Source organism: Staurois parvus, unplaced genomic scaffold (genome assembly GCF_062004578.1).
Source record: "Staurois parvus isolate SC_StPar_1 unplaced genomic scaffold, SC_StPar_1.0 ptg000050l, whole genome shotgun sequence".
NCBI lineage: Eukaryota > Metazoa > Chordata > Amphibia > Anura > Ranidae > Staurois > Staurois parvus.
This window is the reverse complement of record NW_028317846.1, coordinates 2,288,877-2,310,595: the sequence shown is the minus strand read 5'-3', so window position 1 is coordinate 2,310,595 and position 21,719 is coordinate 2,288,877. Positions and strand designations below refer to the sequence as shown.

Below are 21,719 nucleotides of genomic sequence, written 5' to 3'. Positions count from 1 at the left end.
GTTCAGTTTTAATGATTCTACTTTACACACATAAGAATAACCCTGATCGGGAATCAGTTAGACTGCTGCATTTGCACCTTGTCATTTAACGGGTGATGGGTGAAGCATCAGATGATAGCTATCCATTAGCATGGGTTCATCCTCAGCATGTTGCGCTTTGTGTCTAAGATGTGTAGAATGTACAGAAGCGACCACAAATATATCTAGACTGACAAAATGTGGCATATAACCGAATCTTTTCCTGGTGCTAGATTTGGATCACCTGACCTTGCCGAGTCAATCAAACTCAGAGACCTTAGGGAAAACTAATGTATCTCCACAGCATGTTTACTTTGTAATCTACCCCAATGCTCCACAGTTCTGTTGTCATTTATTTCAAGTGCTGTGCGCCCCAGGCTTTAGGCTCTGCTGCATTTTTGCAGATGAACTTTAATAAACTTCCTCCTGTTTTATTTTGTAGAGTTTCATATTATATTCTTGAAGTGAACCTGTAACTAAATGTAACGTACTGATGCTGTTTTCCCAAAGCTGACCCAAAGGGGCCTACTAGAGATGAACAGAATTGGTTCTTATTTTCTCTGAAATGTCTGCAGAAAAGCAAGAATATTTTGGCCAAATATACTGGAGTTAATTGGCAAGACAAAATTAAGTTGTTTTTTGGTAGAAACCTATAATAGGAGAATGAACGAGGAAGCAATTACTGACCATTACTTCGGAAAGTGTTGATTGGGCTCAATGCTTCCTAAATCATTGACCAGCAGTAAGTGTCAGAAAAAATGGCACTATTTTTACTATTATTTTTCTTAAGCAGAGAGATCTCTATGACTAGGCCCTATTGAGTTAAATGTGTTAGAGGGGGTGGTTTTCAGGCAGGGACTTCTACTGTAACTGCTTTTTTAAATAAACTTGTATAGTAGTGACGTTATCAGTATGTGTGGCATCTTTTGATTTTCTGCAGTGTTCTGGTAACAACAGGAATTTTTTTTTTCAATAAGAAAAAAAAAGGTTATACTGTCTTGCTGTGTGCAGTGGTTTTGCACAGAGCAGTCCTGATCATTATCTACTGGGGTCCCCTGCCAGTGCTCCAGACTCCTCCTGCCTTCCAAGTGCCCCAATAGCAAGCCAATTGCTATGGGGGCACTCTTGCAGGCTCAATCCTGAGCTACACTCTGTGTATATCTATAGACATTGACTTGTGGCTTGGCCCCTTCCCACAGTCCATCATCACAGGATTTGATTGACAGCAGTAGGCGCTATTGACTCCTACTGCTCTCACTGAATCCAGTGAGAAGAGAGAGAGCAGTGATGCTGTTTTCAGGGACAGCACTAGATCAAAACTAAACTAATCTACCCTCAATACACTTGAAATATCAATCCCTTTAAATGAAAGAGAAAAAATATTTTTTTATTGATCACCTGAACAATCATCTGAACAAACAATATTTGCTCATTCAGAAATTGGCTGTTTAGCAGTATAATTCATTTTGCATCAACCACTCCATGTATCTCTAGTTCATACTAATATTTTAAGTGTAAGCAGACCATTTTATGACATGGTTCAGGGTCCCCTGAACGTGGGCGCATTCTGCAAAACAATAAATAAAAGACCTTGAATTTGTTCCATTTCTATCTCAGCTTGAATGAGTTTTCAGTGAAAAAGTAAATTTTTCAAACTCAGTTCAGGGCAGATAAATGTTTAAATGGAGACTTCAACCAACAATACATAAAGGATACAAAGCACATCATCAGTTACAAAAAAAGAACCCCAGAGACGATTATTAAAAGGGGTATCCGTAGTTTGTGAGAGGTTTGGGTTCTGTGTTGCTCTTAAATGACAGGGAAAGTTTTCCAAAGTGCTAGCATTTCTGAAAAGAACAGACTATTATCCTTAGACATGGTCTTATTTTATAGAATTCTTGCAACATGATTATATATAATTACCTATATTGGAAATGCTAACTTTACTTTTTTTTATATAGTCAAAAACACTGACTGCCAGCAATGAAGACACAGTGAGTGATGTCATTAAGATGGCTTTACAGCAGTTTGGTGTAGAGGTAAGTGATTGTCAGATACCATTACACAAGGAAGAAATGCATGTGTTTTAAGCAGATGTAAACCCTAACTGAACTGTCTACCTTAGACAACTGCCATTTTTGTGTTATTAAATACAATTCTATACATTTTTTACCCTTTGTTATAACTCAGTGCTACTAATCTTCTGCAGCCACTCCCTGTCTACATGCACCCCAGCCATGGCTGCATTCTATTTCTCAGGGTGAGTTTCCTGATGGTGACAACAGTAGACCAAGCCTGCATAACTGTGTTGAAGCAGCTACTTGTACTCTCCATCAGAAGCCCTTGTGACAAGGTGACAGCACAATAACAGAAGATTGTATCAAATACTTACCATAATGTTCCTTTCCTGGCGCCAATCCATGGTAGCGTACATGTGGTAGGCTGCCATGTATGCTGTTTAAGTTAACTGTTGGGCTGCCTATCAGGTCTGTGCATACCTCCTGGATTCAATTGGAGGTATGCAGATGTAAACAGACACATGTCTGTTTACACCCACCAGTCCATAGGGATACATGGACTGTCGGATTAGGTCCACCTGAAAAACTGACAGATGGACCTGACTGGATTCTCCATGTGAAAGGGGCCTGTATTTTTAGACCAAGGCTGACGAAGCAAAATATTCCACTGGGCTCACAATCAGATCTTTTTAAATTTCCCAGCTCCCCTGGTATTTGCCAAAGTTGCCAAATGGCTGGTCCAGAGCTGCGTTGTATATAAATTATCCTTGTAGCTGTTTTATAAATAAACCTATATTTTAGGTCCTTTAACCCATTCACTGCCAGGGCCTCGTTTGCATTTTTTTGCACACGTTTACAAAAATTATTTCTGGCCAGAAGATTAAACAAAACCCCCAAACATTATATATTTTCTGAAAGCAGACACCCTAGAGCATAAAATAGTGTTAGTTCCAAATGTTCATGTGATACGATATTACCGCAAAGGTCTAGGAAACTCAACATTTCAGTAAAGAACATACTAAAGTGAATTTTAGGGCAATCAAACGCAATAAATTACCCACATTTTTAGTAAAATATAAAAGAAAAGGTTAAAATGAGTAACTAGATACCCAACATGTCAAACTTTAAATGTGTGTGCCCTTGAAATGGTGACAAACCTCAGTACCCTATATTTTCTATAGGTGATGCTCTAAAAGCCCCTTATAAGTCATCAGTATAGTGTTATGGAGGAGGCCTTGTGCTAGACATATTGCTCTCATTCTGGCATGTGTGATGATATGTAACGTGTGTCACAATCGACAGTTTAATTCGTAAGCTCCCCCCAACGCATATGTTTACATTCATACGTGCATATATGTGGGGGGCCTCAAAAATATTTTGGAGGATTTTATGTGTTTGTGTGTAACTTTTTTTGCTTAACATTTTTTTCATTACATAAGGGACAAAAAATCCCCTGTGTGATGATTTTTAGTGACAGGTTCTCTTTAATGAGACATGCAGCGTCCCCTGTTACCAGGGGTGTGTGGAGCAATTGGGCGGCAACGCAGCCACCCGACTGCTTCCACCTGACAGGCAGGAGTCGACCTGTCAGTTGTAGACACAATCCCGGATTGTGTGAAAAAAAACCCACTGTCAGGTCTGTATGATGGGGCCCTAAATGCTGGTACCACTGCGTACAGAATTCTGCCCAGTCAACTGATAGCTTGCCATACTTATTGACAGGCTGCCTGCATCAGGGCTGGACACAGCACATGTTCCTCCCAGGCACACTAATGTGCTTAGAGGGGCACACTGCAGCTGGACAGCCACTTTTGCAAGTGGGCCTAAGGTCTTCATGCTGGCACTGTCAAACCTGCATTTATATGCTTTTGGAGAACATATCTAAAAGCATATAAATGCATGTGATGATGCCTTTCACTGAGTGTTTACCTGCATTCATGTGCAGTCAGTTTAGCAGTAATTATGCGTCCAGGATCTAATTAAAAGCTCTAAGCACTCCTAATCCTGGCTAACCTGCTTTAGGCTAGGTTCACACCTATGCAGTTTGCGTTTGACCCGTTTCTGTTACATTTTGCATTTTTGCACCTGCATTTTGACGTGTTTTGCTGGGGTTTTTTTTAAATTTTGATTTAAATTTTTCTTGTTGCTAGGCAGATTCAAAATGCAGCAAAAATGCGGCAAAAACGCACTACATACTTTTCTTCAGCGTTTCCATTGAAGTCTATAGAACAAAAATTGGAACTTTTTGCATTCAAAAAAGTCCCTGACACTTTCCAAAAAACACACCGGGTGAAAACGCAGAGAACATGTCCCATAGGAAATCATGTTAAATGGCTTATAGTGCGTTTCTGCAAAACGCTGCGGAAAACACTTAGGTGTGAACCTAAGGTTAAAGCAGGAACATATAAAGCAGGAAACGTTGTTTATACTTCCAATATGACTTCTGCCTTTAAAATGTAAATGTAGGAGTGCCAGTGTGAATGAAGCTTAAGGGCAGGTAGCATGAGCTCTGCAATGCAATAGCTCACATTCCAGCACTCGCCAAAGTGGCTATGAGAGTGTAGGATGACAATTTCCTTTGCTGTCCATCTTCTGGACTAATAGAAACATCTCACTTTCTCAACTCTCAGCAGCTTGTCAAATATTTCGTAATTACTGTTCCGTTCTGATTTAAATCAAAATTCTGTTTTACATAATATCACATTATCCTTCCAACATGATGTAATCTACTGCAGGGATTATTTCTGAAAACTGTGCTAGAGATAATCAATTTCACCTCTGGAAGATTGTTTTCATAACTCTGTGGGGATTACTCTCTTGTAAAGTCACCAACGAATGAAGGGATCACCAAAAGTATAATATTTAATCTCAGCTGTACGTTGCATGACTGGCTTATACCAGGAAAGGAGTTATTCCAAATATATTTTAAAGGCGGCCAAACATGGATCGCAATTCAGCCAATTCAGCAGGGACCAATCGAATTTTGATCCATGTATGGGCAAGGAGGTTTTGCAGAAATCGATATATCAATCGACTTCTGTACAATCACCCTGATGGATTTTCCCTGCTTAATCAGCTCCACAGGTGACAGCTTGCAATGCTGAACAGTGTATCCTGATGGTGGGGAAGTCTGCCCACTATCAGAATACAATATCTCAGCAAGGAGGATTCCCTCATCCACCATGAATGTGTGAATGGGGAAACTGGGTCAATTTTTTTTCATTCAACTCACTGCTTGAATGAAAAAAAACTGACTAATTTATGGGCTCTATGTTCGGTAAATCAGTGCAAGAATCAGCAAAGCCTTGAGTTTAATGTATTGATTTTTTTTTTATACAAAAGTAGGCCAATCAAGGTGGAGAGTTTGCATTACTAAAGAAATATTTTCCAGAGTCAAGGAAGTTTTGGATATGTGTTCAACCTTTGAAGTTATCCTTTAGGACCTCATTCACATGGGATGTAAAGAAGCAGCATATTTCTGTGGCTAGATTCACAGGTGGATGTGGATAGTTGTGGTAGCTCTGCCTGTACAAAGCAATGACAATCTGACAGCAACTGCAGCTGTCTGTGGGTGTTCAGGTAGTAATCACACATAGAGTGATTACCTGTAGTTAGGGACAGATAATTACCCCTGGATTTTTAAAAAAAGATAAACATTTTGTTGACAGGATAAAGTTAAGATGTGTGGCCAATAAACTTCCCTCAGATCATCCTCTGTTGTGTTTTCCGCAGGGCTCAGATACAGATTACCAGCTGTGGGTCACCTCGGGCAAAGATGATGCTCCTTATCCTCTTATTGGTACGTACAAGGAATGTCATCTTCAGCTTAAGTGTTTAAATGGAGCCTGTCACACAGTCACACAGATATGACAAGAATGTATGAATAGCTGACCTCTGCAGTCATTGCACAACAGATATATGCAATTGTTACAATCTATTGATTTACCCTTCAAATTCATTTCAGGTTTCAGTAAATTATGAGTTATAGGATGCCCAGTCCATCAATGACATATTTAGAGGATGCCAAACATTCATAGTAATCAATAATCCTTCTATATATGCATCTATTAGTAGATTAATTATCTATTTTAATCTATAGCTTGTTGCTCTAGTAACAGAGCATTAGTTATGAAAAGGCTATAGTGTACTAAACTGACAATACTAAAATGTTAGAAGTGTCTGAGACATTATTTCATGTTCAAAATCTTCTGTTTTTTTTAAGGGTTTTATTTAAGGGTCAGCTCCTGCAAAACTGGCATTTCAGTTTTAGTGTATGCTGAAAAGTTACACTATAGGGCCAGAAGTTTGTGGACACAAGATCATGGTTATATAGGCTGGTTGGACATATTAATTCAAAATGGGTAGCATTATTATAGAGTTGGGCTTTCCACAAGATTTGGAAGTGTGTCTGAAGGTATTTGTGCCCATTCAATCAAAAGACTAATTATGAGGTCAGGTACTGATGTTCGACAACAAGACATGGCTCACAATTGACATTCTAGTTCATCCCAGAGGTGTTTAATAGAGTTGAAGTCAAAGCTCAGTGCATGTTATCCCAGTTCCTTCACAACAAACTCATAAAACCACGTCTTTATGGACCTGGCCTTCTGCACAGGGGAACAGTCATATTGGAATAGAAAAGAGCCACAGAATTGTCTCAACCGCCTTTATATGATGTCTGTAGCATTAAGTGTGGCCTTCGCTGGAAACACACGATCTCATTCATTTGTAGAAGTATCCACATACTTCTAGATATATAGTCTACATTAGATATCAGTTTCCTGTATCCATTAGAAACCACAGTGGTGAAAACCCATGTTAATACATCTGTTGTGAGCATTACAAAGGGGTGGCAAAGTCCCTGTTGGATTATTGATTTACTTTACATAATGGAGAAGTAGTATTAAGAGCACCTTGAGGTTGATGGGAATACCAAACCCCAAGGGCCTCACCACAGAATTCCCTAAGAGTTCAAAGAAGGCAGTGGATGATTCATTCCACCTGAATGTGCTAAAACACTACTTTATGACGTTTCACTTAATTTTTTAATGTCTCATGTTACAGACGGAACAAAGTACTTGTAGCTGCTTTCTACATGTGGTTTAAGGCTAGCTGCATGGTTAGAAGGGGCACCCCCTACCCACATGGCTGTCTGACCACACAGCTAGCAAGTTGTGCAAAAATGGATTAGCTTTGATTGACTGTGCTTGTCTCTGGTTCTAAACGCTTGCCAAAGACAAGCATTCTCACTAGGAATGCAGGTATTGGGGGTGTCAACTAAACTGTGCTTGGCTTGTATACAACAGAGCAAAGCAAAGCACAGCTCGCAACCTGTGTCTCTTCTGCTTTACCCTTTTGCTGTACACTGGGGGGAAAACTGAGCAGAGACCCATCCACTAGCTATTCTGGGGAGAGAAGCAGTAGCAGGCTTGTGCTGTTGTGGGCTTATGTTTTTGTCTCCAGCTTGCCATCATTCTAAAGAACTTAATGTGTTACTAAACCCAGGACCCTACATTCACTATATCTGATTTCTCACAGTACACAGAACATGGAAATGCAATTGTTTTAGTAAATATAAACTGCTAAATACGTTTTCTCATTGGCAGTTAGAGCAGTCTTGTGATTCTATCAGTGTTCAGCAGAGCACTGGTTAAAGCTTGTAGGAGGAGTTTTCTTTCTGCTCTAGGAGGATGCAAAACCCCTGACCTCTGTCTGGACAGTGCTGATTGGCCCTGTGCTGATCACATGCACCCTCCCAAGGAAAAAAAAAGCCTCTCTAGCAATACACACTAAACTTAGCATGTGCATGTGCATGTCACTACGGGTTCAGTCTGTCTTATCAGGTGGACATCGGAACAAGAGGAGGGGCAGAGAAAACAGGGTCAAACAGCCTTTTTACACAATGCAGAGGATTAACTCCTTAGGTTCCACAGTGAGTATATCAAGCATGCATTACTGCATATACAGACTGATTTTACTGTTGTGGGTTTAGTAACACTTTAAGCCAACAGCTAGTACTTTAGTCTCTCTTCTCCAGAATAGCTTGTGTCTGGCCACTGGGTCAGTCTTTCATTTCAGTACATGGCAGATAGCAGAAAGGTAGAACAGAAGCACAGCAACAGGGCTGAAAGATTGGATGGCAGAGTTGCAGAATGCAGAGGGAGTTGTGACCGTAGCTCTTCTATTGGAATGCTCATAAATTGGGCTTCAGCCTTGGGTGGAGCTATAGCACAGCACAGACAGAAAAAAAAGTTGTTTTATTTGCAAACCGCTACACAGATCTAAACAGGATCAAGTGCTAAGTGCTCCCTTTGGGGATTCAAGAAGAATTTGCAACTTCTGGTGATAACAGTTCTTTAAAAAGCATGTGATTATGTGCAAGTGTTTATTCATCCTTCACTACTATAAGGTTTTTCCATTTGCTGTGATCATTTATTATTTATGCTTCGACAAACTGTTAATCAGGATAATCTTTTGATATAACTGAGTTAAAGCCCATCTCCAGGAAGTGAGCAAAAACTCTCTAGTGGGACATAATAATAGAAGCCAGTTTTTATTACTGTGCATTTCAATTTGGAGAGAATCTCTCCTTGCTTGTGATATAAGACACAGACACAGTAATAAAAGCCTGACAGGGTTCTAATCTTTCCCCCCGTAATACATTTTTGACTGGAGTTTCATTTTAATGTATACCGAGTCTTTTTCATTGTGAGGCCAGGGCAAACTAATACGCTTCTTTATGAAAACAGCTTTGACTGTTAAGTTCCGAATTTTTCCTCATCTCCAAAGTTAGAATAAACCATAGTTTTAAAAAATGTACTTCATCACTGAAGCCCTAAATATAATTTATAAATACACTGAGGCAAGCTTCTCATCTTTGCATTGTGTTAGCGTGCACTTTACTGTACCCCTTACTGACCGCATGGAGCTGCTGCTTGCACGTGTTAGCACATTGCGATGCCATTTATATTGAATGATACCCCAACAAACTAAGCAATATTCCTAGATTGTAAGCTCTAACGAGCAGGGCCCTCTGCTTCCTCTTGTACCAAATTGTATGGTAACTGTAATGTGTACCTTCATTTTGTAAAGCGCTGGGCAAACTGTTGGCGCTATATAAATCCTGTATAATAATAATAATAATATGTTCCCAAAACAAAGTCAGATTTTTTCAATTCTTTGCCAGTGTACTTTGGCAGCCCTTCAAAATGCATGGGCTGTGTTATGCCAATGTGCATTAATGTGCGTGCATTATCGCACCACACAGGTGTGAAGCTGGCCTTACTAAAATATTTACTTTTAAACAGTATATTACCTATAGGTGAAGTGCCCCCTCCCAAACCTTTCCGTGTAGCTAATCTCTTTCATGTGCAAATTTTGACCTTCAGAAATGCTATATTTCCATGCTGTATAAACATATGGACACGCCCATGCGCCCTGCGCTCAGGCTTTCTGACGCGTGCTCTCTCAATGCCCCGAAAGTCAAGTTCCCGCAGACATGCTGTGTTGTACTATATAAAAAGAAAGTAGCGGTAATTTAAAACTGAAAAAAACATTGGCACATGAAGCGTTCCTCAGCAGATGTATAAAGTTTCCAGGGCACTTGAACCAAAACAGATTACACTAATCCAACTATAACAGATAAATATTGAAAATAAAAGAAACATTGTGCCAGTAATAACAAACGAAAGCTAACGAGTGCGGAAATTGTTTCACTGTATGCAGTAACTGTCAGCAATGACAGTATACATACTAAAAAGAGAACGGGGCCTACTTTTGTCGATTACAATTACCTAAGATCGAAAAGCGCAAATCCAAAAAAATGTTTCTCAGATCAGTTATTTTTTTACTGTCATTGGGCGTAAATGCAGCTGTACATATACAGATATTGTCACACTAAAACTGATCATTTGTTGTGTTTCAAATGGTCATTAGGTATAGGCCAAACTGGGAGATTTCAGTGAAATGTTGTTATTTTGGCAAAATGCATTGGTGTCAATGGGAAAGACAAACCTAAACTCTGACATACAACATACATAGTATCCCACAGTATCTTCAGATTTGAAAATAAATAGTAACATATATTTTTATTGGCTGTTCAATACGTTTTCTAGTCAGGTTTTCAATCTGCTTCCGCCTTTCTGGTCTAGGCTAAAATAACGTTGCTGCTCCAGCATGCAAACTCCTGGGAAATCATTGTTGCACAATCCAGCAGTCTTCAGGGCTTTTTGTTTTTCTCACGAGATTACGACAGCATTGCAGCATCTGCCTGTGTGAACGCATGCCTGGTGCTTCATCTGAGTGAGAGCGGAATGAATTGCAGGAAGTAAATACGTATCTGAATCCTCTGCCCTTACTAAAAATGGCTACAAGGAGAGAAGATTATAAAAGAGTTTTGTAATGTTAACTAAGGTCCTTTTAACAAGGGCAGCTGGGTAAGGATTGGAAAGGGAGAAAAGGGGGGGTCAGCAGTTAAAACAGGTGGTTGAGCAATGGTTTTACTGCCCTCTGACCGCCCACCTAAAGTCTACAATACAGGTTGTTCACTTGCCACAGTGACGCCACTTTGAGATGCAGCCGAAGCAGACTTAACACGACATAGTATGTTGATAAGAAGCAGCACTGCCTATCAAATTTGGCTATTCAAGCCAATGGGGCCTCACCACAACCATGACCTGCATGCTTGGCTCCCAGTTGGGTCTCATTAGTCCCACTGAAAACTGCTGTTTGGCAAAAAAAAGAAACAAAAAAAAAAACAGGCATTGAAGAGGCAGCAGGATCACTTTCTGAACGCCTGAAAGGTAGCTGCTTAGCTGCTCTCTGGAAAGCGATTCACCAAAGATATCTTTTCAGAGAATGGGTAAGTATGAAGTAAAAGCTGCAGAAATGAATGGACAGGTGAGTTTTTACTGGTCATTAATAGTATTAATGGTGCTTTTTGTTTTACTGGCAAAGATCAAGTTAAATTCTGCTTTCAAGTGATAGTAAAGGGTGTAATTAAAAAAAAAACTTCCCCCTGTACGTCAAGGACATAATGTGCTAGTATGTACCACACACTAGCTCATTATAAAAAACTTACCTTAAAACAAAGCCCTCCAGTTTCATGTTGTCACTACTGACAGGGCTTCCAGCTTCACCTGGTCTTCCTTCTAGGTTCACGGACTCTGGCCGTTTATATGGCTGAGCCACAATGACGTCATTCCCACTCGTGCACACAGGAGCCATGATGGCAGGACTGCACTCTAAATAGACAATATACTCAGTGTGCTGCCCATTCAGAGCACAGTGTGCATGTGCCGCTGATGTCACTGCAGAAATAGTGAATATCTCCTAAACAGTACACGTTAGCAGATATTCTTTGTACCTATCTGTGTGCTTTATTATAAGTCACCAAGCAGTGTTGACTACTGATTTAAAGAGGTTTTGGTCGGTTTTAAAGGGCAAATTCACTAATTATATAAAACATCTTCAGTCCTCCTCTCTAGCCCCCTAAATTAGCCTTAGCTGATCATCACACCCCCCCCCCCCCCCCCCGCTCTTCCCAAGGTTCATCGTCACCTCTTTCGACAGGGGTGGCCTACCACATTGTATACATTGGTACCGGTAAAAATCTAAGTTCCGGGCTGCTCATGCCTTCACGCTAATACCTGATAGACAGAGAAGGTGAGTAAGGCCAGTGGCAGAAAAATGGTCAGCTTAGACCTACCACTGATAACTTCACTCATCCCCAGTATTCACAGTCTCTACTGATTTCCACTGCGTGCAGCAATGAACAAATATAACCTGTAATTCTGATTTAGACTTTTTTTTCTTTTTTTCCTGACATGTTGGTGTTAAATCTTTCTCTTGGATGTTATAAATTGCATTAGTAAATAGAGCTAGATAAAACAAAAACTGTATCTGTCTTCATTTCAAGCAACAAAATGTGATTATTTTAAAGGGGGTATTCTCTTCTATACCCACTATATATATACAAAATATAATATGTATTAAATGGATGGTCAATAGATTTTATGTGATCTCTAAATTTTTTCTGTCTTTCTTCAGGGCATGAATACCCATTCTCAATAAAAATGAGCCATATTCGTGATGCACTGCCACAACTCCAGGCAGGGAAGGAGCCCACCTGTCCCTTAAACCTGGAGGAGCCCTTCCTCATGGAACAGCTTCCTCGGGAGATGCAGTGTCAATTTATACTGAAGCCCAGCCGTATGGCCATATGCCATTCGCTAACTGGTGAGTGCTGCTTGTTACAGGGGCCCTTTCAGCCTACTGAGTGTTATTCCTGCAAGCTGACATAATGAGAGGGTAGAACAGCACATTCCAGCTGCCTGAAGTATTTTCCTAGAATTTACGGCATGTTTACACATGTTCAGAAAAGTAACATATTCAGGAAACCGTCCTCTGAGGCCACTTCCAATTACCACAACAGGGAATATTTAAAAATCCATTCCGATATATATGTTTACTTCGAAATATGTGTTTTTCTCTTTCTGTATTGATATTCTTCTGTGTGTGGAGGAAAAGGGGAAGGGACAGCATTCCACAGTTTATTCAGTAAAGAGAACCTATCGTTTAACTGTCGTTTTCATGAAAAATGTCATATTTAAAAAAAATCGTTGACCATATTTGCTTAAAATTGTGCAAAAAATTGTAGTTTGTTTACTGGATTACAAAAAATATCACATGCCGTACCTCCATATTTGTGACAAGTTTAAACATCAGGCAAGTAAAATAAAAAATTCTGAATTTAAGTAGATTTATTTTTAGGTGGCTTAAATATGCAGACTTAAATGTCCAAGGCACTAAAATGTTCTGTTTTTGTTTTTTGCCATCTGTGGTCCCATTTGGGAGATTTTCCTTCACTTCTTGTCTCATAGCCAGATCAGGAAGTGACAGGAAATTCCCCCAAAGTGAGGGAATCCCTGGTTGTCATCAGAACTAGTGTCCATATTGGAAGATTTCCCCTTTATTTACAGTATGTTCTGGTGGCATCTCAAAATTTGTGATTTTCTTTTCTTTCTAATAGACCACAGACAGCAATAAAACCTACTGGTGGTTCTAGTCCCTCTCCATTCTATCCACAACTAACAAAAAAATGTTACCTTTAATTATACTTTAAAGTATATGTAATTATTAAAAATTTATTTTGCTTATTTAGTCCCTTTTGGTCTGTTCAATATACCTTTTAAAGTGTTATCTCTGCTTAATAAGTGCAAAGAATTACCTTTTGAATCTGGCAGTAATCTTGTCAGCTTTCTCTTCTATCCTCTGCTTCTTCTAACTGTCATCAATTAGCAATGTTCCCAGCTCTCTGTGGACTACAAAACACCTCCATGCTATGGTATTAAAAAGTGGAGAGGAAGGGGGATTCTATAGTCATGTCTTAATGTGACAATGAGTATAGTACATTGAGTGAACAATCTTAGCCTAGGACAGGAAGTGTTTATTAAAATCAAGTAAACCAACCCCTAATGTTTTCCACTGTTATTTGAAAGAACATACTTCCAGCATCCCTTTATGTGTGCATGCCTCCTGCATATGTGTACACAGCAATCATAAGCTAGACTAGTAATCGTCCCAAGGATGTTGTAGATGCTTTTAACATAACTTCCTATCTAGTGAGCTGTATATTTCCAGGTCTTGCTTGCTTTGCCTAAATATACTAAAGAAGGTAGGTGAACTCACATTCTCTTGAATTAGACAACAATTACCTATGCAAAACTGTCCAACCAAAACATACGTTTGGGGTTAGTGTAGGAATAGGTCTGCTTGCATAGGACAGCCATCAAAGTAGAAGCACCTAATTTCCATTGTTGATGATATTTCGTTTTACATATCAAGTAAGAATGTAGGATTTTCTTCTGTATATACAGTAAATATGATTTTCACAATATAGCATTTCTCTATAATCTTTGGTGTAAAGCCAGTTACTTTAAATACAATTTCCATATAGAAATGTATTGCCATAAAATGCACAGATGAAGATAAGCAGCCAATACACAGCTCTTGATTGCAGTGCCCCATGGCAGTAGGTAAGCAGCTTTCACAGGCAGGCTAATTATAACTTAGTCTATGGAGGTTGATCTATAAAGTCCATTGTCATGCGCAGCGTCTGGCCTTCCCACATTAGCCAGATTCTAAAGATAGTTCTGTTTCTGCTTAGTTTAGTCATGGTTTTTCGAGGTGTGACTGGACAAGGTTTCAGGATAAATAAAGAAATTAGATTCTTTTGAATGTAGCAAAACTGTGTTTAAAGGGTTAGCGTACCTTTGGAAAAATGTGGAATCCTATTTGACCCAACTGTCTTTATCAAATTTGGCAGAAAAAGTACAGAGCTCATATGTAGACAGATCCAATTTCTCACTGCTTGGTCTGACCAGGGCATGGAGCAGTAATTATGTCCTCCAGCACTGCAGCTTCCTATGAAATCCAGATAGAAAGAATAGTACGTTTTTGAATCTTGAGTGTGGGATTGGCTTTATCCTTCATATTCTGGTCAGTCTCATGCATAAAGCAAAGTACAGCGAAACAAAATACTGCTTCGGCCCTGAGCAGTCTAGGCAGTGAGAACATGGATTTATCAGCACCTTTGGTAAGTACTTCTCATTGTTTTTACTCTTGGTAAATACAATGAGAAGGCTGGTGTGCACACGATTGTGTGTGTGTTAAGGGATACCAGTTTCTTCTAGAAGTTCACTTACCCTTTGATGTTAAAAGACAGGACAGGGAACATTGGTGATGTTACCCATTTATAGGCTACTCATAATGTTTGTAGGCCTTGATGGTCAGTTCTCTAAGAACCTGGCTTTTGTAGTGATATTCCTTCTCAGGTTACAGGATGAGAAAAAAAAAACTCTTACTAAGGCAGGATTCCATACTGAGAAAAAAGTGATTCCTAAAGGAGTTGTGGGACTACTGGAAATATCAGAAAGAGTCAACAGATGGCAGAATTGTAACCTCTTATGGCATGGCAGAATCAGCATGAATGTACAATGTGATTTCTCTATCTACTTTGCTTTAGGGTGGGCTACAGCACTATCATCTGCTTCCAGGTGATCTACCTTTACTCTTATTTTATTATAATGTGGAGAGGATTCAATCAAAAAGAAATTAACCCCAATAAGTACTGTTCATCTAAGGCTAAAAACGTAAATTATCCAGTTGTTGACCGCGCACTGTAAATATACTGCGATAGTGCAGGCTGGCTGTGCAGAATCACGTATATATACATGATTCTGCATTTCCAGCTAGGGGGCGCCTTCCTGGCTGTGCTGTCATTTGTCACAGCACATGCCAATCACTGGGTCCTAGCTAATCTCACAGAACACAGCTCTGTGAGTGTAAACAGCACAGAGCTGTGTTCAGTGACAGGGGATCTAGTTGTGTTCATTCCTTGTTAAGCAGGAAATGGAGACAACTAGATCCCCAGTAAAAGCAGCACACAGTACACACACAAATACTTGTTAGTCCCAAATTTAACCTCTTGGGCACCCTAGATTTTAACCCCTTCCTGTCCAGTGCTATTGGTACAGTGACAGTGCATAATATTAGCACTGATCACTGTAATAATGTCACTGGTAAAGTCAGTGGCAGTTAGTTAGTTCCCACAAAGTTAGTGTCAGATTGCCCGCCACCCCTTTATAAGTTGCTGATCACTGCTATTACTAGTTTTAAATAAATATACAAGTATATATCCCATAGTTTTCTAGACACTATAACTTTCACGCAAACCAATCAATATACGCTTTTTTACCGAAGACAAGTAGCAGAATACATTTTGGACAAAATTTTTTAAGAGATTTGATTTTTTAAATTTTTCATCATTAAATTACTTTTATTGTAAGTGCAAGCAGTGTAAATACCTGAATTTGACTTGGTATCAGCTAGTTGCAATCACTGTACAACAGAGCTTAGAATGGGACAGGGAGAAACAACACAATCAGTTGTACTGCAGTGCTCAGTTGGTAACAGGCAGGGCTTTTTTTTCAGCAGGAACGCGGCAGAATGCAGTTCCAGTGCCTCCAGTACTGAATGTATGTAATGGCAAGAGGTGCTGAAGGGTCTAATGATGCTTGTTGCTTGGGGATCTATTCTTGCTGGGGAGCCCTATGTTGCTGGGGTCAGTTGTTGCTGAGAGGATCTACTGTTGAGGGGATGGTCTATTATTGCTGGCTGCTAGAAGTTCTATTGATGCTGGCTGCTGGAAGAGCTATTGCTACTGGGGTGGTATTTTGTTGCAGAGGGTCTAATGTTGTCAGGGGGATCTATTGTTTCTGAGAGGGCCTATTGTTTCTTGGAGGTCAATTTTTGCTGGGTGGATCAATTGTTGCTGGGCTGGACTATTACTGCTGAGGGGGGGGGGGGGGTGTTATTGTTGCTTGGAAGATCTATTTTACTGTTTTAATGTTATCATTAACAAATTCCATAAAAATCACTTAGTACCGAAAATTATCCCTGTTTCTGAATTCTCTAAGAGGGGTGGTATTGGTAGGTGGGTAGGGGATGGGACCAAGTGACAATGCTCAGAGGTGGGTAGGGGGCAGAGTCAAGGAGTGACTCGGAAAGGGGTGGGTGGGAGTACCTGCACCTATTCTCTGAGAATAAAAAGTCCTGCTAACAGGGATAGTGCTGCTAGAAGAAGAGATGAGATTATAAGTCTACTGCTTTTCCTTTTTTTGCTAGGCTAGGCACTAGACCTGGGAACTGCAGCAGTTTAAACCTAAGTCTTCAAATATCAGAACTAGATGCAGATTAATGCAAATCCTTTGGGAGGTAAAACAGCTTCAGTATATGTATTTCAGCTTGAAGTTCAGCTTTAGGGCCCATTAGCACCTCTCAATCAGTTAAAAGCCATGATATAGTGCACATTAACACAACACTAAGTAAGGTATGGTGTATATGCCTTGTACTCATATAGAATGTCACCCTAATGTGTATATATCCATGTACATGTATCCTGTAGTGTACCGCAATGCATAGTTTTGAATGCTTTATGCGTTGTGGCATGCTACATTGTCAAAAATAGTCAGGTATATTTTTTGTGTGCATTGAGGCTTGATAATTGCCTATTCAGAATGAATAGATGGCGTTAGCGAAGCATGCATTTACAATGTGTTAACAATGAGAAGTGTGAATAGGCCCTTAAGGTAAAATAAAGGACTGGATGACATTAGGAAGTTAATAATTTTTTTTTATTCTTTATTGTTCTCCGTTTCTGGACTTAACAGCAATAGAGCGCTGTAAACTCAGCGTTGACTTTGTACTTCAGTGTTGAAAAGTCAGAGGGTTACCGAAGGGTTATGTAGAGAAATATTTTTATAAGTTAAAGCCTCCAGTAAAGGTCTTTCCACCCAGTCCCAAGTGGGGCAGTGCAAATCCAATACTGAAATATATAGAATAATAAAAAGAAAAAAGAAACAGGCTGTGATATTCATATTTCAGCTGTCTTAGAGACACCACACCCAGAAAAGAAAAAAAACCTGAATTCTTTATCAATGACATATGGGGCTGATTGCTGTCATATTTGGGGGGAATGTGCAACATGAGCCTTTTCTGTTTGTCAAGATGGAGATCCCTTAAAAACCTTGGCTACCACAGGGGTTAAAGGAACACACTTGTATTTTCCATCCTTCCTAACGTTTGGCGGTAACCATACACGTCAAAGATTTGGGCCAGCTTTTCTTTGGTGGGGCTGTTATGTTGGTGGATTCAAAAGTGCTGTTCTTATTTTACACATAAATTGGCTGCAATGCTCTCACAGGACAAAGGCAAGTATTTGGATGTCAGCAGTGTGTGCTTTTACTAGAGCAAATGAGGCATGTTATTGTCATTAAAACGAGATACGTACAATATTTTCCCGATGTTTTTAAGGAAAAACATACACATTGAATTAAAAAATAATCTCACACCACAGTTTGAATAGTGAGGTCAGAGCCATCATTCCTGCAAGCCAAGGAGCAAAATGATTTCTTTGCTCTTGTTGCTTTTCTATCGACAAATTCAACAAGGGAAATGGGAATTCATCCTTTGCTGAACTGGCATCACTAAAAAGTAAATAAAAGTTTGGCCTTGATTCTGCTTTTATGTAAGTTTGTGGACCAATATTTTACATAATTTGTTTTATTACATTTGTATTTCAATTATTTATATAAAACCGTTATTTTACAAATAAACATTAATATTCTCAGCTTGCAAAGCATACTTTGCTTTCTGGTACCCCAATTTTTTTTATTAAATAGATCAACAGAGCATGGGAACATAAGCGATACATAATTAAACATTGTTCAAAGGAAGAAACAATGTACAGATTCATAATAATGAGAATGACCCACGCAGGGGTCCACATAACAGAGAACAGCTTAATGTTTGGTCGCCTAGAGCAGGGGTCTCCAAACCTTTCAAACAAAGGGCCTTTTTACTGTTGTTCTGACTTTAGGGGGCCGGATTTTTGCCAGTAGGGGTAGAAAATGTCTTGGGCCCAGCATCAGTGGGAATATAATATGGCCTCAGGGTTTGTGGTCAGTAGGAGGAAGAGTAGTGCCTCATGATTGGTATTAGTAGGAGAAATAGTACCCCATCATTAGTATCAGTGGAAGAGAAATAGTACCTCATCATTGGTACTGTATCAGTGCCCCATTGTTGGTGTCAGTGGGAGAAATGGTGCTTGAAATCACTGGAAAGACTAGTGTTCCAAGGGCCAGATAAGGGCTAGCAAAGGGCTGCATCAGGCCCTCGGGCCACAGTTTGGAGACCCCTGGTCTAGAGTAATAACTTAAAGATACACCGTGCTCATGACCAGACGTATAGCGAAACCTGGTAGTCTACAGTAAGTATCCACTGTAGAGTCACAGAACCTGACCATCGGGATGTCTCCCATGAAGCATACTCTGCTTTTTAATAAGCAAGTCTAGCACTGTGTGTATGCCTGCTGGAGGCTGCTAGGAGAGAATAAGGGGTTGTGTCCCTCTTCTATAAATCAACAATATGTGAAATCAGTTTTCTATGCCATTTGGGTCTCTTTTATAACTGTATATCAGCTTCTAGAAAGCTTCAACTCTTATGGAGCTAGTCACCTGCTGGCTGTGAGTGGAAAATATGAATTAGAATGCAAAATGAGAGCCAGGTCATCCTGTCCTGTCCAACATTAGTAACTTACCTCATAATTTTGGATGAATAGGCACAACTTCACACATACACTCCAAAAGCTTGTAGAGAAGACAAAAGGCAGTTATAGCTGCAAGGGGGGGGGGGGCAACTCCATATTAATGGTCCATGATTTTGGAATGGGATGTGCAATACACTTATATGTGTGTAATGGTCATATATAAAGCTGACAACTAATTTGGTCCATTTCAGGGTGATGCACATATGATGCATGTGTTCTGGGAAGATCATTGGATCAGTTCTGAGAATAGGATTTTCTGAAGGTGCTCCTTAAAGCATAGCTATATCTTTATGTACCTTTCTCAGACATTTGATATTTGGGATGGTGTAATAACTAGACTTGTAAATAATATGTATTCTTAAAGAAAATAATACCCATGCTCGGATTCAATATTAAAAATAAAAATAAAGATATGAAACAGCTGACATAATATGTTAACTAGAAATTAGAAATACCAATATACTGGATAAACTTGTGCAGAGCTAAAAAACATAGACATCAATCAATAAATAAAATGATAAATTTGTGTCCATTTAAAATAGTCCCAATGAAAGGTGCAAAAAGAATCAAGCTTCCAGGTAACATTAAATCCCAAAGCCATCCACTGTGTCTGAAACACTCCACACATCACCAACAGTGAATAAGCCAAACTGCTTACCGGAAAGTGTTGACCTCCCAAAGACTATTGAGTGTTCTATTGGTGCCTTTAAGATTTTATTTTCTAGGACTCCACACACTCTCCAATTACAGTTTTCATACAGGCATCTTCACCAAATATTAATGAATAGTGCAGTGAATTTGTATAACATTCAATAAAACTAAAGAAATGCGCTTACATAGTTAAAGGATAAAATTGTGCATCTAAAAAATATCTGATCCACAAACACAAGCTGCGGCACTCTGTGCGATGGTGTCACATGTCACGGAAGACCCTTCTCTACGCGTTTCACCATCAAATAACATAATCAGGAGTGACGCTAGTAAATGATAAGTATTATCAACTTTACCTATATAAGAGTTTAATACACCATTTAAGACTAATAAGAAGTGTTCAGACTGTGAGTTGTACCACAGAGGGTAATGTTTTGTGTATACAAAAACAACACTCCATTGAGTCTGATGTTCCAACATGGCAGAAACAAAAAGGTGATTATTCTTCATTTTTTTTTCCAATTCTTTATTTATAGTGATAATGCATACCAGCATACTAATAGAGCCAGACTGGTTGGCAGCATTTCAGGTCTTTACAATATAAAGGTAAATAACATAATATTATAGACGTGAGTCTGCCTAAAATAAATATGCTGGAGATCTGCTGGAATCTTTCAGGAGAGGTAACTGTGGTCAATATTAAATCAGTATATATTATAGATAATTCTTAGTGTTTTGACACCTTCAGCAGCCTAATAAATTCTTACTACTCCTTACGATTGGTAAGTGAGGCTGCCCATCATAGTTATAGGCCAATCATAGAGTGGAGAAGGGGGCAGGCAAACAAATATAGAATCTGATCAAGATTTGCACATCAAGTCACCCTGCATTCAAGAATTATTGGGAAATATATCCTCCATCCCTACATTATGTGAATTATACTTCTAGTTTTAAAATTAAGTTTGTTCTTTGATGTTCAGGTGTGTACTGCAATTTGTCACAGTTTATTAGTACCTAATAAAAGTTCCAAGTGATATAACAAGTTCCTTCAGCTGTATAAACAAACGCAGTTCAACTCTTTCTCAACTTCTTGTGGGGCCTTCAGTGAATAGAAAAGGAGGTGCCTCAATGTGATATTTATTGTATTTAGAAGTTCTTAATAATACTATTGGACAAATATGGTGCTAGCATATTACTTCAATATAGTGTTTGTAAATGGAAGCCTCAGATACTTGGGACATACAGTATAAATCCGTCAGTTATAGTATTTATATTCTCCGGTAAGGTAAGGTAAACCTAAGATACTGAAGAATATATAGTACCCATGTCATAAAACTGGGCGTTATGTCTGCCGTAGCTTAGAATGAAGACATTCAGTCTTCCAGATTGGTCATCCTGGCATCTGTAGTAGTAGGCTATACCTCGAGTGCAGACTGCAAAAGAGATAAAGTCGTTCACTCCGATAAATGGCCCCTGTGATAAAGCCTTCACTACTGTTCTTAAGCAATGGATAGAAACTAAGGCATATATTTGCTGTTTTCTGCCACTTCCCGTATGATACTCAGGCACAACGCTATAATCTATGGTTTGCTCCCAGTATGTAACTGCTCTGTATTAGTCTTATTTTTATCTCAGTACTTTACCGCTGTGTACTTCTGCTAACACTGACATTTTAATATTCATTTTAATTCTGTTGTAATTTGTAGTTCTTGGTATCCTATTAACATTAGCCATTGATTAAGCAGGGATCTTGTCAATGTTGTTCCGTCCCATGATCTCTGCTTGGCTTTACTATGTTTGACATATATTGGCGAGACCACTCCCCTTTGGCCCCGTCTCACCCCTGCCCTCTCCCTCTATATAAC

The 21,719-nt window shown here is 39.3% G+C and overlaps 1 protein-coding gene across 1 annotated transcript in view; it reads left to right on the top strand.

Annotated features, from left to right (window-relative positions):
• ARHGAP20 (Rho GTPase activating protein 20) overlaps window positions 1-21,719 on the top strand; it is a 179,090-nt gene that overhangs the window by 137,955 nt on the left and 19,416 nt on the right. Inside the window, exons 7-9 of the mRNA XM_089666179.1 lie at window positions 1,980-2,057; window positions 5,769-5,835; window positions 12,084-12,272. Of these exons, the coding sequence (XP_089522305.1) occupies window positions 1,980-2,057; window positions 5,769-5,835; window positions 12,084-12,272 (334 nt within the window). The remainder of the gene's footprint in view (window positions 1-1,979; window positions 2,058-5,768; window positions 5,836-12,083; window positions 12,273-21,719) is intronic.